The sequence below is a fragment of the Leptosomus discolor genome, chromosome 9, assembly GCF_034619465.1.
Source record: "Leptosomus discolor isolate bLepDis1 chromosome 9, bLepDis1.hap2, whole genome shotgun sequence".
NCBI lineage: Eukaryota > Metazoa > Chordata > Aves > Leptosomiformes > Leptosomidae > Leptosomus > Leptosomus discolor.
In genome coordinates this window covers 10,685,297-10,703,603 of record NC_141399.1, presented here as the reverse complement: position 1 = coordinate 10,703,603, position 18,307 = coordinate 10,685,297, and the positions used below count along the sequence as shown (strand labels likewise).

At 45.1% G+C, this 18,307-nt stretch overlaps 1 protein-coding gene across 1 annotated transcript in view; it reads right to left on the bottom strand.

Moving 5' to 3' along the window:
• Nucleotides 1-763: 763 nt before the first annotated feature.
• ARIH2 (ariadne RBR E3 ubiquitin protein ligase 2) overlaps nt 764-18,307 on the bottom strand; it is a 29,936-nt gene continuing 12,392 nt past the window's right edge. The window contains exons 3-15 of the mRNA XM_009951221.2: nt 15,106-15,173; nt 13,323-13,386; nt 10,811-10,958; nt 9,980-10,101; nt 8,971-9,080; nt 7,807-7,924; nt 6,296-6,346; nt 6,174-6,195; nt 4,332-4,483; nt 3,112-3,255; nt 2,713-2,781; nt 1,689-1,772; nt 764-1,251 (exon numbers count right to left, since the gene is read on the bottom strand). Of these exons, the coding sequence (XP_009949523.1) occupies nt 1,180-1,251; nt 1,689-1,772; nt 2,713-2,781; nt 3,112-3,255; nt 4,332-4,483; nt 6,174-6,195; nt 6,296-6,346; nt 7,807-7,924; nt 8,971-9,080; nt 9,980-10,101; nt 10,811-10,958; nt 13,323-13,386; nt 15,106-15,173 (1,224 nt within the window). The 3' untranslated portion in view covers nt 764-1,179. The remainder of the gene's footprint in view (nt 1,252-1,688; nt 1,773-2,712; nt 2,782-3,111; nt 3,256-4,331; nt 4,484-6,173; nt 6,196-6,295; nt 6,347-7,806; nt 7,925-8,970; nt 9,081-9,979; nt 10,102-10,810; nt 10,959-13,322; nt 13,387-15,105; nt 15,174-18,307) is intronic.

The window sequence follows — 18,307 nt, the reverse complement described above, 5'->3', positions numbered from 1 at the left end:
TACAAATAAATTAATTTTGCTAGTTAATTTTCTGCCTGGCTTGGTGCAGGCTCTGCACAAGCAGTGAACCTGTATTCGAGTGCCCATCCACATTGCCAACAAGTGCCAGGGAGCGTGTTGTATACAATCTTTCCTCCTCATAATGTAGTGGTGTTTAGTGTCATCTTGACAAGTGGGATCAAATTTTCTCAGCCATGTTACCCAGCAGGCACAAAAAAAATCTTTACCAGGCTGCATGGCAGTGTTATAATATGGATTGTTCCATTCTGCAAAAGCTCCAAGCCTTGATTAACAACTGTATGCTACTATTCCCTCATCATTCACTTTGGCAATACAACACCCTCCCCACAAAACCAAGTAAAGCAAAAATCTACATGGAAGACCTAAAACTCATCAAATGCAGAATCTGACCTGACTCAAGGCATATCCCACAGTATTAACCTGGTCTCTCCCCTACAATTCCTCTGTTCGCTTTTGTCTGCGTAGCAGGATTTTGCACAGCTGACTGACAAGAAAAGAGATGTCCCACGGAATCATACGGAATCACAGCCACTGCTGGTACTGTCGGGTCAGACACAGCAGCAGCCACTCTTATCACCAGCCACTCTCCTCGTGCAATGCCAATGCCGCAATGCCCTGGTTAAAGGAGCATCAGGAAATTGAACTGAGATATTTTGCGACCTCCTTCAGTGCCTAGGAGAATTTTTGGGTCAGAGGAAGGGAGAGGGAGAGGGGGGAAAAGCCCATTAAATTTACAAGCAGATTAAGGAAAAACACTCCACTGCCAATTTATTTTTAAAAAGGGTTGTGTGTTATTCTAAGGTTTGTCTGTATAATTGTACAACCGTTGAAAATTACATAAATTGTCATGATCTAATACTATTAACAGCCATTCAGAGAAAAACTCCCTCCCCTTCTGAAACCTTCAAGGGCAGGAGGGAAATGTCCCAGGAAATATGCCAATCTGAACTCTGGCCTCTAGCCTGGCAGAAACAGAAACAGAAAGATAAGAGAACAAACTGGACTAAGATGTGGTGTTTGCATGTGTCTGACTTGCAAGGGGAGGGGTGGCTTTGTCCTTGGCCGTGTTCTCCCAGAGGCAGTGCCTGCTTATCCTGGTGAAGCTGCCATCACTTCACTTGCTGCTCTCACCCCTGCACTTTGTCACTCCCTTCTGTCTTATGTGTCATGGAAGTCCTTCAGCAGGGTCCTCCGTCTCTGCTCTGCTATGTGCATCTGATTCTCTAAGTCCTGGTAAAACAGAAGGTAGAAACTGTTAGCATGAACTCCCCAGAGAAAAGCTCGTTTGCTTTCGGGAGAGGCTAAGCTCCAGCCTGAGAAGCACCAACCGTCACACTTCATGCGCGCTCTGGATCACAAGATCACGGATCCTTTTCCTTTTGACACAGGCTCCCTCTGCAGTTACCTGGCTCCTGCTCCGTCTAAAAAGCTACACACTTAAGGAATCCGCCCTTCAGCAAAGGGCTACATGCAGCTTCCTCCAGAACTCTGGTGGTCCCGTTTCAGTTTGCAGGCCTCACTGCAGCCTCCCCTCCTCTCTACAACATCCGCTGGCTAACGGTGAGTTTCTGGATCTAGTTTCCCCGAACCCTCACCTGCCTGCCTTAGCGCTCCTGCAGAAGCCTAACAAGATCGGGCCAGCAGGCTCAAGCAAGCACAACACTCACCCCTCTGTCATAGCTGTCTGCTCGCTCCACCTTCCATGAGAGATTTTCAATTTCAGCTTCCAGCTGGGCCTGCTGGTATTCAAACTGCAGAGAGCAAGATCAGAGACAGCAACAAGAAAGTAGTTTAGTGGAGCAGTTTCATACTACGCTTGAGGAGCAGACAAATGTGTTCTGCTGACAGCTGTGCTGGCAGAGCAGGTTTGTGCCTCCTTATTCACCTTCAGCTAGACAGCATCGCTCCTTCCAGGAGTTTGTGTAAGCACTCCCCAACCTGCATCACTCAAAATGAACCCAGTCAACCTAAAAACGCTGCAAGTGATAAACATCTCCTAACTCAGTTCATTTTGCCATAAATGGGTCACAAACTGCTCCCATGGGCAGCTCTGCAGGCAGAGCAGAGGTGTTGTTAACCACTGCTGGGAGCAGGAACTTGTTCCACTGGCACAGTCGGATCCAGAAGAGAAAATCTGTCCACAGCCTCAGAGAATATATATGATGCTATGGGGAGAGACTGGATAACAGGTTTTACTGGACAGCTGAGTCAAAGAAACCACCTCTTCACCTCTTCAGTGAATTCAAGGCTATTTTTGCACATGTCCAGCCCATGGGATGCACCAAGCCAGCAAGAACTTTCAGCAGGGGTATAAAGCAAAGCTAATCCCTGATTCAAGGCTGGAAAAGCTATCTTCCAGCAGCTGTCCACATGAAATACGGCCCACAGCACTGTGATAAGTCTTACCAAGGAACAATCACACAGTTCCAGCCTGAAAACATTCTGGATAAATCGCTTTTTAGTGAAAGTGCAGTGAAGTGCCCTGGGAAAATAACGTAATGTATCAGAGGACTGAGCCGCTGGTCAACTCAAAGTGAAGAGGAAAGGTGCAAAACCACCTATTGCTTGTCCTGTCCTTACCTAAAACTCAGGACTACTATTTCAGACACCGCCAAGCTCTGGAATTCAGCCCAGCATGCTGCCACCTACACCCCAAAAAGCTATCAGCAAAAGGAGAGCAAAACATCTTACCAGTTTCTTTCTGGGACCAGACTCCATGTAGTAGGCATATGGATATGTGTACTGCAAGGTGTAACGACACTGTCGGGGAGTGGGAAGAAGAGAGAGAAAAGAAGGACAAAAGTCTCAGACTTGGAAGCCAGCACAGTCATACTGTGACTACCTTCTGACAAGGATGACTGGACACTTCATGGTGGAGTTTCCTATACCTTCCTTGGAAGAACTCGTGCAGTTAAAGTATAACTTCACAGAGGTCACTTCCAGATGATTTTTGGCTGGTTCATGTCCTAGACCAGAGGTACTTGTCCCACACCCCCACACCCCCTAAACTCCTTTTCTTGCTTGGTGCTGTGAATTTAGCATTCTGGTGTGTATTCTCTTCTCTGTGCCAAACAAGACACAACTGCCCACCTTTGCAAGTAGTTTTGCAGCATTTTGTAGGTATTGCCAGTCTATCCATGTTCCCAAGTTGTTCATAACTCTTTCTTGGATTTTCTCCTGGATCCGTTGGTACGTCTGTGCCTCCAGCTGTAGGCTTTTATTGTGATTCTCCCACTGCAAGAGGTGGGGATGGGGAGAGAGGGAAAGAAAAAAATGGCATGAGACCAGAGTACTGCTGCTGTAAAAACACAAGCTCTAGCAAGCAGAAATTGAAGTGGGGCAGGAGTCCAGCAAGGCAAGACATGCTGTGGGAAAGAACAGCAAGGCAGCACCTCCAGTAGCAAGTGGCGGAGGCTGTAGATGACAGACTGACAGCAGCAAAGAGCAGGAACAAACCCAGCTCCTCAGAGTGGGAATGCCCTCTGGTGGCACAATGACCTTGTGTCTAACAAGATGGAAAGCCATGGTGATTCACCTACTTAAAGGATTTCTATAGAAAGGTCAAGAGTTTAAATTAAGGTTTAACACGGGCTCAGTGAACTCCAACATCCATGCGCACATTGTAAACATGGCCATTTCCCAAAGCCTGTTGGCCTGGAGAGCCAGGAATGAACACACATTTATTTTATCACAGGACTTGGCTCATGGTGTGAAGAATAAACTCATTTTAATGGTGAAACTGAAATGCAGCAGTGTTTAAGCTCTGCCACATTCTCTTCTAGAGATGCTGCTCTAGGATTGCACTGTATGGCCAGGTGCATCAAGCCTGCTGTGTGGACAGAGGTGCTCTGATTGCAACTTTTAAAAAGGCAATTACATGAAATTTTAGGAAAACTTTGCTACAGCCAATGGAGCTTTGAACATGGCAGAGTTTATTTAGTCTTTGTCTCTATAAAGACATACTGCAAGGAACTGAAGTTCCCCAATCCTTGAAGGAAATGACTGGAGCAGTATCTACCTACTGCAGCAGCACTCAGCCTGCAGGAAAAAGGTAGAACGGCACACAGGTATTACCGATTTTCTCTAGCACGAGGAAATAGAGGAGCAAACATGATTTGCTTTGGTACGACATTACTGGTTTGGATGGGACTCAAGGGGCAGGGTTTTCAGTGAAAAACAACAGGGCCTGAAAATTCTGCACAGATTCTCTTTGGGCAGTTTCTTGCACGAAGATTGCTGGCAATGACCTTTGCACCAGGCAGGGAGCATTAAAAGGCTACAGCAGCTCTGGCCAAGGAGATGTCTCCTACCCTCTCAAAATAGAACAAGTACTTCTTAAGGGCCTCCCTGGCCTGTGCTTGCTGACTCTGGTTTACAATATCAGGATTCTCTTTGTACCGACTGCATTCGTAGTACTCGCTGCCGTGAGTCTTCCAGTCTCCCAGACACATCCAGCAGAAGTCTGCAGAAAACAGCGAAAAACCCACTGTGATGCACGGATAAAAACCTCCGAGAAAGAAAAGCTTCAGGAGACACAGCCCATCTGTTTTCAGATATTTCTGCTAAGCCAAGAAACATACACGTTCTGTATCATCTTGCATAACCGAACACAAGAGTGAGCCAAAAATACCAGCCTGTCTTGAAGATTTTCATTGTACAGCCTCCTGTGCAACCATGGAAAGCAAATCCTGAAGTGCTGCATCCTGTACACCAACACCAATGGGCAGAACTGTACTTGTGCTCTGCACAGGCTGTCACTCTAGATTAAAGAAGAGGCAGGCTGCAGTCTTATTTGCGAGTTGCATCCTCCCCACCACTGGCGCACTGCCCCATGCGGACCCTGGCTGAATAAAATGTGAACAATCAAATCCAAAAGTGAACTAACTCATGCAAAAGAAAGTCTGCCCTCAGTTCTCTCAAGAAAGGAACTACCCAGGTAACTTCAGATATCACTGGTTTGTGACACTTCAAGTTAGGAGCTACTGAATTGGGAAGGAAGTGGAGGAAAGAGAGCAACAGCAAAACCCGCGTGACAGTTTCCTGATTTCAGAGCGAGGCTGTGAGTGTTCTACTGGGAAGGAAAAAAGATGGAGATTAAGTTGCTACAACAGGAATCACTTCTGTGTTACTCATAATAAGAGACTGAAATTTGTATTTCCAGAGTTCGTCACCCTTCTCGAGTGCTAGTCACCATAGTACCTGGGCACTTGCCTGCTCACCCCCGTCACAGAGCTCCATCAAAGCACGTCCAGTGCTGCTGAGGACCCCAAAGCAAAGGAAATGAGAGAGGACAGTAATCTTAAATCATCTTCCAAATAAGGTTCTGATATTACAATATTTCCTAGTGGCACACTTAAATTAGAGGGCTAAATACAAACTATCTCGCTCCAAGGCAACAGAAATGAATGCTGCCATGAAAAGATAAGTGCAAGAACAGGCTGTCATTTTGTAGGACCACACAATGGGCCTGTCTCAGGCTGCTAATTTCACAGGGGTGGACTGAGAAGTCCAACAGATAATGTTAGGCAGAACAATTCACAGATCCTGCAGTTTCATCTGGGTTGAAGCTCATTATTTCCATCACTAAGCAGAAGGACTTAAGCTTATCTGAGTAAATGCCTCAGTTCTGCCAGTATTTGCAGCTGATGACAAATACAATTACATGGAAAGCATTTAATACTCTCCTCTGAGATGGATTCCACTCTTAATATTACCATGGTAATATTAATGGGGTTGGAAGGGACCTCTAGAGATCACCTAGTCCAACCCCCTGCTAAAGCAGGTTTGCCTAGAGTGGGTTGCACCGGATTGTGTCCCAGCAGGTTTTGAGTATCTCCAGAGGAGACTCCACAACTCTCTGGGCAGCCTGTTCCAGTGCAGAGACGGAGACCTCTATAAAATGGAGATGTCAGGGAGAGGGAGCTAAAGCAGCATTGAATCAGAACTCAGCTATCAGCCAGTAAAAATATATATAAATAAAGCTATCACACACAAGTCTGTAATTAATATCCTGTTCACCTTTTACTATGGGAAAAAAAAATTTCAGTCAACGTTCACAATTTGTCTTCATATCATAAAAAAAAAAAAAAAAAAAAAGAAGAGAACATTCACTACTAACACTGCAGAGAAAACAGCTTCTAAATCCTACTTACCATGCTTGCATTTGGAGCATTGCTGAAAAAGAAGAGACAGGAGGAACTGGTTAGTGGAAAGCAGGGAAAAAGAAGTTCTGCTTAGAGCAAGGAAGGTCTGACGCGTTCAGGGATTTGCTCACCATGTGATTGCAGCCTCCATTCTTTTCAATACAGATATTGCACTTGGGACACTGGGGAAACAGAAGCATTTGTTAGATCCAACTCTGCCTCCAGCAGCCTTCTGGATAATGACAACACTTCTGTGATTATTCCCCCACTGTTGCTTTTTTTTTTTTTAAATATGCATATGCACATATGAGAATATTAGCATATATACATCCTGCCTCCCACCAATTCCTGACAGCTCCATTTAAAAGGAGGCAGAAAGGCAAAGCCAGGGAAGTTACACTGCAGCACTACACTGTTTGCTCAAGAAAACAAATTTGCTCTTGTTACTCCCTGTAAAACTGAAGGTCTCGCTGAGTTACCGTTTAGCAGTTGCTCAGGCATAGGGACGTAATTAGTTCACACATGACAGTAGCTTCCACGGCTACTTAGACTACAAGATAATCAGCACTACATCCCGCCCTCATCAGCCACTAACAGGTGACAACTTAGCTAGCTGCAGAGAATCTGGCTGACCACAGCAAGAGCTGCCCACTTCTTTGCTCCACTGATGCCCTGGAGTGCCAAGTTCAGTTACATTTTTTGGGTTGCACGGGTACAAAGGAAGAAGCGAGTTTTCCTGCTTTTTATAAATTTTAATGGCAGGCAAAATGCTCAATATAACAGAACCTTATTTCTACACAAGAGCATAGCAGAAACAGTATCATCACACGTTGACCCCTTCTTCACAGAAAGAAGGGAATTTAAGATCTCTGGTCTATTCAAGTACCCACTTTCTTAACACAGCTGAAGCTGGCTGCTAGTTAGCGCTGTCACAATTGTCATTGGCTATGGTAGAACAAATGCCAGCTAAGAACTGCCTTGAAGTCAGGCCACAACAGCCCCAAAAGACATTAGACGTTCCAATCTGCAGACAGCTAATCTAGAGGATAGAGTTAGCATATCTATAACTTCTAAAGACAAGATGTAGACTAGAGTACACAGTATGCAATACTATTTCTTTTTCTTGGGTCTAAATCTACTAGAAGTACTTTAATGTCTAATGCCTAATTTACAGACTTCGTCTACTCCATTTTTCTGTCCTTGCCAAATCAAGACTCTATGTTCCTCACGTTCCAGTACTCCACACAGCTGTTCAGGTTTAACCAGCACTAGTGCCTTATTGGGTAGTGACTCCGCACTTACTACCCTCTTGCCTTCCATTTTAAGTACATCTTCACTGATCATTTCAAAGTAATCACAATTCTTTTGCCTGTGGGAGGGCAGCACACCTGGCTGCCAAAGACACTCACACCAGGTCTGGAAAAAGGACCATCAGGTCCTTACCACAGGAGGGCAGCTGGACTTGCCACACAAAGCGCTCCCAAGGCATTCAGCTGTGTTGTATCACAGTCCCATGGGAGCTGTGAGAATTTGCAGCCTGTGAAAAAGCAGCACACAATGCTACGTATGTACAGAATTGCATCTTGCTTCCCAGGCAAGACTATAGGACAAGAAAAAAGACCATGCAGGTGCTTGTCCTTACATCTTTAGTGTGAGCACTGATGTAGTTGGCTGTTTCGGAGTCATCTGCACACTTGGTGAGCCATTTCCGAATGGTAGCACAGTCTGTGGGTGCGTGGTACATCTGCCGACATTTAAAGCTTTGTGGGGAAAAACAAAAAAAAAACAACAAAAAAAAGACATGCTGATTTCCAAGGAAGTAACTCAAGAATTGAGGTTTTCCTGATCACCAAAATCTGGGAGGCCAAGCGAGGGTAAGGGATGCAAATGCACTTGTGTATTACTACAGAGCAAAGACCAAGGCTGAACTCCAGTAAACTCCCACCCTCTTGTGCAGAAGCCGGAGTCAGGATGGAAGTGAACTGAGACCTTCTCTGACAAATCACACACTGAGGGCTGACACATCCCTCCCTGGAGTCTGCTTATGTCTGCTCTAACGTGACTGCAGAGGGCTGGGGCATACCAGTGGCTTTACAAGTAGCCTGACTCCAGTGGTAGATATCAGGCACCTGCATCAGCATGATCTGACCAGCCCCAAGCGAGCAAGGGCCATTTGCATGGAGATAGCAGTCAGCTGGGTCTCTAAACCAGTTGTGTTGCGCCCCACAGACATTCTAAAGAGCAGTGATTCTGGAGACCTAGGAGCAGAAAACACTTCAGCAGCCCTGCAAGCTATCTTTTTCCTCTAGTCCCATATACACTTGAAGTCAGACAAGGAACGTTAGCATTCCTGTTCAGCAGAAATGTATTCTCACATGAGCCTCAAAACACACCAGACACACTGGGAGCCCAATACTTGTAGTAAACTTAAAAACTCAATACTGGCAGATAGTGGTGAGGCCTCCACATCTGTTACCAGAATCTCTACCAGTCACTATGTGCCAAAATTTGTAACCTAGCCAAAATATGAGAACAGTAGATTTGTATCCCCTTCATTATTCAAGCCCTTCATTCCCTGGTTGTCAGAACACCCAACTCCCAAGGAGTTTAGGGAGCGAGGGGACGGCTGACCACCTGCAGAAGTCAGACCCCAAGTGTCCAATTACTCAAGCTAACTCAAGTTACAAACAACTCTAGCAAAGCATTTGAGATGCTTCTACACACTGAACCTGTTGGCAAGCAAATGAAGTAGCTCTGAGGACAGCACACGCTTTCCCCGTGATCTTTAACCTTCTCTGTTTCTTACCAGAAGACCTCATTGCAACGATTGCACTGCACTCGCCGGGCTTTTGGCTCTTGTACCTGTATGACCATAGGGCAATCTGCACCAGGACACAGCTGCAGCTGGTAATGGCTCTGTGAACATACCAAGGTGGTAAGATCAGCAGTGGGTGCAGAAGAGCATTATCTATTCAAGTTTAACTACTCCTATCCTCAAAACCAGACAAGTCAGTTATTTCTTGCTGAAAAAGAGTGAAAACTGTCACCAGGTCTTGGCTAACAGAGCAGAAACTTCTTCCACATTAGGAAAGGGAGTATTAGTGACTTAACAGCTTCTCTAGAACAGGGAATTCAAGTGGAGGGTTACAGACCAAGTAAGCACAGCAACATAACCATAAGACCCCAACAAGACCCTGAACAATTTGACTCCATTTGAGCTCTTTCCCCGTCCTCTCCTTACGCCGCAGAATGTATTCAGGTCTCCTGTGGTGGCTGTTCCCTCCCAAAAGGTCTGTTATCAAAGAGAGGTGACACGAGTCTTTCATACTGCTTCGCTGCTGCTTGAGTGTTCCCAGTCTGTTCCCAGTTACCAGAATATTCCTGCGCATTTAACCTTAACAACTGCTGCTTTAATTTCAAAAAACCTCGCATAAAATGTTACTGAGCAAGCCAATTCAGCTGGGCTACACTAACACAAGGGACTTATTTTTCAGAACCTAAAACATCCACGCAAGAGCAGGAAGGACTTTAAAACTAGGATTAAAGTTTGAAGTTCTCAGCTGCAACATTCTGAGAATTCTGAAGCACCAGCCAAGGAGTTACTGGGTGACCTTACAGCAGCATTTACTTTGGCAACCTGCTGGAGCATTTTGTCCGTGAGGCTGTCCTACAGGAGCAGCCACATCATGTTTATCGCAGACAATTTTGCTGCAGTTACTGCAGTTCTCATCAAAGATGCAAGACACTTCAAACAAAATTTCTGCAAGTCATTGGTGAATTGACCCAGGGTATTTTAAAACTGAAAAAACCAATACCTCCACATAGTCCCTGAAGAGGTAGCGCCTGTATTTGTCTTTCAGCTCTTCACTAGGCAGCAATGGAAACACAAAGTCTTCTGGTGTCCGAAGCAGGCAGTCCTGAGCCATACAGGATACCCCTGAGAAGAGCAAGCAACATTTCAGCACAGTGCAACTTACGCTAAGGAGTGAATGCACAGAGAGCATTCAACACAGTTTCCTAGGTGCCATCTGTTGTTGTGGCAAGAGGGACACAACTGTGAAACAAATCTATCAGGGCTGCTGAAAAGCTGAAGCCCAACTGTCTCCACCGAAAGATGACAGGGCATATGTGCATGCAGAATCAGTAAGTGCTTCAACCAGTATTTACAGGGTCAGATACATGCAATTTTCTGCTTTAAGTAACTGCCATGCCAGCATGAAAGACAGGCCAGGAAAAGCCCAAAGCAACGCTGGCAACTACTGGCTTCCACCCAACACAAAGGGAACAGATGTTTGCATCCACAAGCACGCCAGGGGCAGTGCAACAATACATCATGAGATGCAAACTCAAAATTCAGATTTGCAGCTTCTAACTTGTTACAGTCATGTAACTTGCTCTTGAGATCACAAAGGCAGAAAAGCAGCGAATGGATCTATGGACTTGAATGTTTTGTTAGGCAGGAGTAACGCTCTCCCAGCGGTATGCCAACACTAGCCAGGGTCTCAGGTAAGACCACTCATTCACAAATACTCATTCCATACTTCATCTTTGCATTACTGAGATGTTTTGGACCAATTCAGCCAGTCATCATCAGAACGGCCAACATGGCAAACACAGACCCAGTACCATAACTGCCTTCAACTCACCGACTCCGACACCATCCTTGACGAGCACTGTACAATGCTGCTCCCAACAGCTGCGGCAGAACTGGTGCTGACAAGCCAGAGAGAGCAAGTTCTCCTTCCGGACAAACTGCATGCACACTGCACAGTGATGGGAGGAATGTACCATTGCCTGGGAGAGAGACAAATCAGCATTACAGTGAAAGCATCCCAGCTCTCCCAGAGTATTCTCACCTCATCCACGGGCACCTGCACCACCTTCATTGCGACAATGGTCTCAGGGGAGCTCCAGGCCAGAACAGGTTCATAAGCAGTTGGTGTGCTGGGGCGCTGCACTGACCCAACAGTCGGTCCTTCTCAAGAACCTCTTTAATATCATGGAGCACAACAGACTGACAGTCACTGAACAGCTCTTGCCTCTGACCTAGTGCTACCCAGAACTCACCTTTAATTTTCTTGTTCTTACTCTCGCCTTGTTTGAAAAATGAGGAAATACATCATTGGGTTAGTCCTTCCCTGAATTTACTGATATCTTTTGTTAGCTGGGTCAGACTCTATCACTGTTGCACAGTCTCTGGAGAGCAGCTACAGCTGGAAGCAGTGCTGTACTGGACAACGATTTTAGGTAAGAGGAGAGGTAACTGAAGGTGCAGTGTGTAGAATGTTTGTATAAGGAGAGGAAAGGGAGTTCACAGACCTTCATCTCACATCTCTTATCTCCTGCCTATGTTACGTTTGGCAAAGTAGGCATCAACCCTTCAGCTGAAAAGGATTAGAGGGTTTGTTTCAAGTCAGGCATAGTTCTTCTATTGCTTCACCAAACCGCTGGGAAGCAGTCTGGATCTCCCCTTGGGTACTGCAGGGCTAATCCCTAGACAACAGATCTAGCCTTCAACACATCTCGTCTCACCCTTGGCACCTGAAGAACTGGGTCTAGCACGGCATCACCAAAAGCAAGGCTCTACAAAGCTGTTAGCAGAAGTTTATGTTCCTATTTCTCCTTTCAGATAGAAGCCATATAGTCACTTTTCATCTACTTAAACCTTTGCTACTCTTTGAGAAGCTTGTGCGAGACAGCCATCAGCTTCCACGCCGAGCTCTGCATGCAGAGACGCAGAGGAGCAGCAGCATGGTAAGCAGCCACATGACCAACAGAGCTTGTTTTACAGCATGACCACACGAAAAAGGAAATAATGCGTCTTTGTTCTAAGTGGCCTCACATATGAACCACAACAAGATTGACCGAGTCTGCAACTGTGGCGACTGCCTAGATCAACTGCTCAACTTGAACAGCACGTGCACTACCTCAGAACTTCGCAAGCTGTCCCTCTGAGCTCACCACGACAGCTTCTCTCTATGGGGTCAGTTGCTCCACAGATACTCAGTATAAGCATCTGCCCCCAAAATATCATCATTTTGCACTGGGAGCTGAAGCACAGAGCAACTTGCCCTAGCACATACAGGCAGACTGTAATGAATGGCCTACCAAACCAAGTTTGTCAAGACTTAAACTAACCTTTTAACTGTAACATCTTTCTTCCCAAAATGAAATCACCATTGCAGTGGAGAGTAGTTAAGTGACAGCTGATACAAGATTCAAGAGAATCTCAAAATACATGAACCAATTTGTAGGTATGTCAAAAAACAAAGATTTTTTTTCTGGACTCTAGGCAGGCAATTTATTCTGAGTTCATGAAGCTTACTCCTGTCAGCTGTTCTAGCATTTTCACTCTCTACTAGTTACAAGTCAGCTCAGATGCCAAATCAGGCTTTTAAAATCTCCCCTCCCCCCAACCCAAAGAGGGCTTCTCAGATGTAGTATTTTATCACTCAAAATCCGACACATGGCAATGTGTTCCTGGGGTAACTGTGGATTGTACCAAGACACCCACTGTGAATGAAACCCGTAAACATGCAACAGGAAGTTTCTATTTAAAGGGGAAAAAAAAAGAAAGTGTCTAAAGACCTGTGTAGCCCTGCCTGCAAAACACAAGCTGTTGGTTCAAATATCACTACTGACTGGCTCAGCAGCAACACCACTGGGAGATTTGGCTTAAGCATCCCCGAGCAGAGCAGTGCAGCACAGCAAACAGTCATCTCAGAGAAGGAAAAAAAAAAAATAAATAAAAATCCTCTGTTCCAGCCACAGACAAGCTTTGTTCATTCTGTGCAGCCAGAGCTTCCCTTGAGTGTCTTTTACAGAGAGAGCAGAACTGGAAGAGGCAGCCAAGCCCAGGCACTCTGTTCCTTCCATTGTGTACCACACTCATGCCAAAAAAAATTATCTTAATTTTCTTGAGGCAAGTAGTTCTCGAAGACTACCTGCGAGACAATAGCAAAGCTGCTATTTAAATGTTAGACACCTCTTGAACGCACTGTCATTTAAAAAGTAAACACAGCATCGAGTCAGGGTGTTGGACCTGAGTTTGCAAAGGGTTAATATGGGACAGACTACGCCATTAGTAATGCAATCCTCCGATGAGGTGGGTCAGAGGTGTCTGCCAAGGGAACAGACCAAAATAGTTTGCATACTTACATGTTTGGATGAGGTGGGCTGAACTCGTGCTTCTACTAGCAACTGGGCAGCATTAGACTTGTGCCTGAAAAGGGAATTGAAGAATAATCAAATCAATTTCTGAATACATTTTGCTTTGTTAAATTGATCCTTCTCACCTGCACAAATAACAGGCTCTGTGCAAATGGTAGGGTAGGTTTCAACAAGGAAAGTGGAAGTGTGTCCTGTGTGAGGCTCCTCCACATAGCGAGCTGAACTCTCACCAACAAAACCTCATGAGAGTTTCTTCAAAATCAGAAACAGGAATAATACTTCTCCCAGTAATAGATTAACATTCCCCTCATACTCCTCGATGAATATTTCTATAACTTTGCCTCCTGCTGAAAAATTATTTTTGAAGCTAAGATTTTTCAATCCACACTCCTAGAGCAGTCCTAAGCCACTGCCCACAGCACACTCCAGTGAGGATCTTGTCTGTCTCCTCCTCCTTTGTAAAATCAAGCTATCTCGGTTAGGTCTGATTTTAATTCCAGTCTATTATCCAGCTAAGTATTTACTCTGTGACAGAGTATCTCCCCTTAGGCATATGAAGCAGTCTATCAGCAGCCTTAGAATTAAACATGTTTTGCTGTTTATGATTTCCATTGCAGAGGAATGTTTATATCTCAATGAATTCAGAAACAGCAGCATCACTGTTGTGACTGTGCTGTAAATCCTCCCTCCCCACTAGCATTTTTTAGTTGTACTAGGGAGCTTTCATTTGATAATGTAATTTTGTACCCAGACAGAAGTCTGAGGACCAGATCAACCAGAGAACAACTTGCAAAGTCAACTTGTAAAGTCGTAGCTTTAGAGCTAAACCCTTCCCCAAACTTCCTCTTGCTTAAATCTCATTAGTTACCCTGCAGAATCGCCCTGAGTTGCTATGCGGGAATCTCACCCTCTGTGTTCCCCAGATAAAAGCTTTCACAGGATACAACGAGCCAGTTACCAAAGATGCTGCAACAATATCCATACATGAGATATATTTCCCATATGTTCTCTGGATGAAGTTGCTGGCTACAGGGCCAAAAATGGCATGGCAGAATGAGTCAGACTGATGTGCTCTCTATTTTCAGACAATGTTCAGTTCTGAGCCAGTATTTTCTGGAGGGGCTGCCAGACAGCAGTGCCTCCTGACACACTTCCCGTACACGTTTGGGCAGAGTCTGAACCCTCCTTTTGAAATCAGTTGGAGGACTTTGTTACAGTGACACTGACCAAGCTACAAAGGGGCTGCACTTCTCTGTTCTCTCACACCATCTTCTGCTCTCCAAATGCTAGTCAGCTTGGGAAAAAAACATCACTTGTGCTCAGAAGAAGCAAAAACTTCAGTGTGAATGTGCTACTAAAGAATACATCAGCATAGGTTCAGCGCTCCTTGATGATTTAGGGCTCAATATGTTCAAAACAGAACATATGTTATCTTTATATTTTTTAAAATAAATAAATATAGATGCAGCACTCTCAATCTGTTATCTTAAAGTTTAAGCTAAATGCACCTACAGGGTTCCCAGCACGACTACAGCTCCTCAGACTGAAAGGCATTCACCACCACGACCTCCTTCCTGTTCACAAATTTCTTACAGGCAATGCAGCCTCAACAAAACAGTGTTTTTCTTCTGCTCCCTGGAATGGATTGTGTGGCCTGCTTTCAGGTTCAAAGACACTTGCCAAGAAGACACCTATGGACCACCCTGAGCAGTCTTGCAAAGCAAGGGGAAAAAGCACTGAGCACAGAAGAGATAAGATTATTTACACTTACCTTTCCAAAATCTCTGAGATTTGCCAGTGGAAACTAACTAATACTAGCTTTGCAACAGCATGTGATACCTATGTGGGGAAAACAAAAAGCTCAAGTTAGGCATATTTCAAGGCCACGCCTCTGCTTAGAACGATGCTCTTATAAGACTACTAAGTTGTACAAACTCAGTACAATATCCCAGCAATACTCAAGTCCCATTAAACTACTAGACATAATGTTCCGAGCCAGTGCATCTGCAATATACAGGCTGGAATGAAGCATGGATGTGCCCAAACTAACCCACATACTTCGTCACAAGAGCACAGAGAGGAAGGGATCAAAACTTCACTGGATTAGCTTAACAGCTCATGGAAGGCCCACATCCAGTCCTGACTGTGGTTGCCACTTGAAAGGCCCAGACCAGACTGGGACCAGGGTCCTCACTGAGGGTGCAAAGTAGGAACCACAGGGCAGACAGATAACACGTATTGAGCTGGAGAAGCAGTAACAAGCTGCAAATGCGGGCCTGCTGTGACACCAACGGGTAGGGGGAAAAACCAAATCATTTTCCCAAGCCTTCACTGTAGAGAAGAAAGTTACACTCTGGACTGGAACAGGAAGATGGAAAGCTACTGTGACAGGGACTATTTCCATGCAGGGCTGCTTGCACTACGTGGACTCCTGGCAAGCACTAGCATAGTCTGCGCTAGTCCAAGCACCCTCCAGAATACCGCAACACGACATTTAAAGTCATGTTACAAGGACACAAGCAAACAAGTTCTCCTTTGCTTCTGGGTATTAGTTTATTTCAGAAAAAAAACCACAAACTGGTGTGCTAGCACATAAAGGCTCATATCCACCAAGGCCACAGGCATTTGCTGAGCTGCTGGACCTTTAACCTGCCTCTCAACTCCTTCATGGCTTTATCAGGCCCATGGAGTTCAAACAAAGCAGGTCACCTGCAAACAAGACATCGCTTCCAGCAGGATTCAGAAGGCTCAGGACCCCTGCCTCCTCACTCCTCTCTGTGCTGGGAAGCCCAGCGATCTGCACATTCTGCATTCAAACACCCTCTAAACTTAAAGGGCTCTACCTCCCTCACTCCAAGACAAGCTAGCACCACAGCACCTCTTTTTACTACACATATAGAACACACAGGTCCTCCCATCCTAGCTGCAGAAGAGCTCTTTTTTTTTTTTTTCCCCTAGAGAAGCTGTCAGTCCCAATCATCAGCTGAAAAGCCACAAGCCTTCTTGAATCCTGCTACAGGTGAATCATGGGATCTGATGTACTGGTAATACAGATACACAGCAACCCCAACACAACCCTGGAAGGAAAAACAAGCAGTGGTTGCTCCTTCTACAAAACAGACAGGCTCTGCACACCTAGCAGCAGCACACTCATTACTCTTCTAAATCTACCCCACTGAAGAGGTGCAGTTTCACAACACAACACAACTGATCCTGCCACATGATACTGTCCTGGTCCTGCACCGGCACTTGTTCAGTGCTGGATGGCTGTTTCAGTGAGCTAAACCAATGTAGCACCAATACACAATGCAGCTGGGGTTTTTAATTGGCTCTTATCCACATCTACTTTCTGATTTGTCCACTTTGCTGGCCACTAAGAAATCCCAGTAATAAAAGAGTGATTTTCAGTGTTCGAATAATCCTTTTCCTAGAAGAACCAAAGCATTAGCCCACGCTGTGTAAGATGTGGTATGTCACCTTCCTCGACTTTACCAGTGATGTGACCCTTGGAAAACAAAGGCTGCCCAGGCTGCGCTGCCCTCCCTCCCAGCACAGAAGCCTGCGATCAGATGGAGCGTGGCGCACAGGGCTGCTGCTGACAACACACACAGTCTGCTCCAGTTTGTACAGATGAAATGCCACTGCCAGCCTTGGACGGGTTGTTATCTTAAGCCCCCAGCCTGGCAGACCCAGACAGACACCTTTGACTTGCTTGCACAAGGAAGACATCTGCATTTCTCGTTTGTAAAACAAACAAGCATCAGGAATGTGGTCTCTACAAGACTGGCTTCCTGAAAATGCAAACCACATGCTAATGAATCATTCCTTAACAGCAATGAAATTATTTCTCGGTAGCAGTAAGGAAGAACTACCATCCTGACAAAAAACCACCCCACCAGACTTAAATGGGAAGTTCATCTGTAACATATGAAAATGAGTATTTTTCAGTTGGATTTTCAGAGCCTGAGGTGTAGCATCATGACTCCATGAACTCACTTGGTTCCCAGAGGAGGAACTAAGTACAGTCAAGAACGAAGACGTACAGAAAGAGAAATACAATTACTAGCTTATGCATTTCTGAAATCTAACAAACTATCCTAACAGAATCAAATGCTTCCGAGTCAAACTATTTCTCAGGCAAAATGTGGAATTAATGCTCCAGAAAGATGCCAGATTAACAGATCTAGAAGAACAATAAAGCTTCTGTGACCATTCTTATTTTGCTCCAACTGCAAGCACTGACTGGATCAGTCGTAGTGCTAATTTTACTACTTGCATCATAAAAGCACTCAAGAATAAAACATGTTCAATTCACAAAGTCGTGTTCATGACATAAGTCCACTTTCATAAATTCCCTGAAGCAGAAAAGTTTTTGATACTACCTGACTGGAGTGCATGCTATCTTGCAAAAAAGAAGTCCCAGGCTCAGCCAGTTGCAGCAACATACCCACAGTCTGCTTGGCATGGAAGTACTAGCTCTTACACGTTAAAGACAGATAACATTCAAACTGTAAGAAAGAGAGATGGGAGAGGAGCAGATAACTGATGAGGCTGTGGCCATGCCTGCTGAGTGGAGCCTCACCACATTACAATCTACGTCCTGCTCACCACCAGCAAGGCTGGTAATTCAGAAGGCAAACATGAATGCCATCAGGTGCCAACACTACTGGAGAGATTCAAGAAAATAAGCGTGAGAAGAAAAACAAGTGTTTAACAAAAGCGTGCTTCCATCGATTAGCAGCACTCCCCAGCCTCTTCAATGACTGTACATTCACAACGAGTGAATGATTGTACCAAGTCAGCCAGTTCTTCCCCAGTAACATCACAGAATAACTGAAGTATTTCTTTGTAAGCAGGAGCCAAAACAGGCTGAGCACAGAAAAATATCACTGCAATCAGAATTTTGGTCTGTATGTACATCATTCATTACCTTACAGTACTGGAGAAGTAATGTACAGAAGCTCATACCGCTG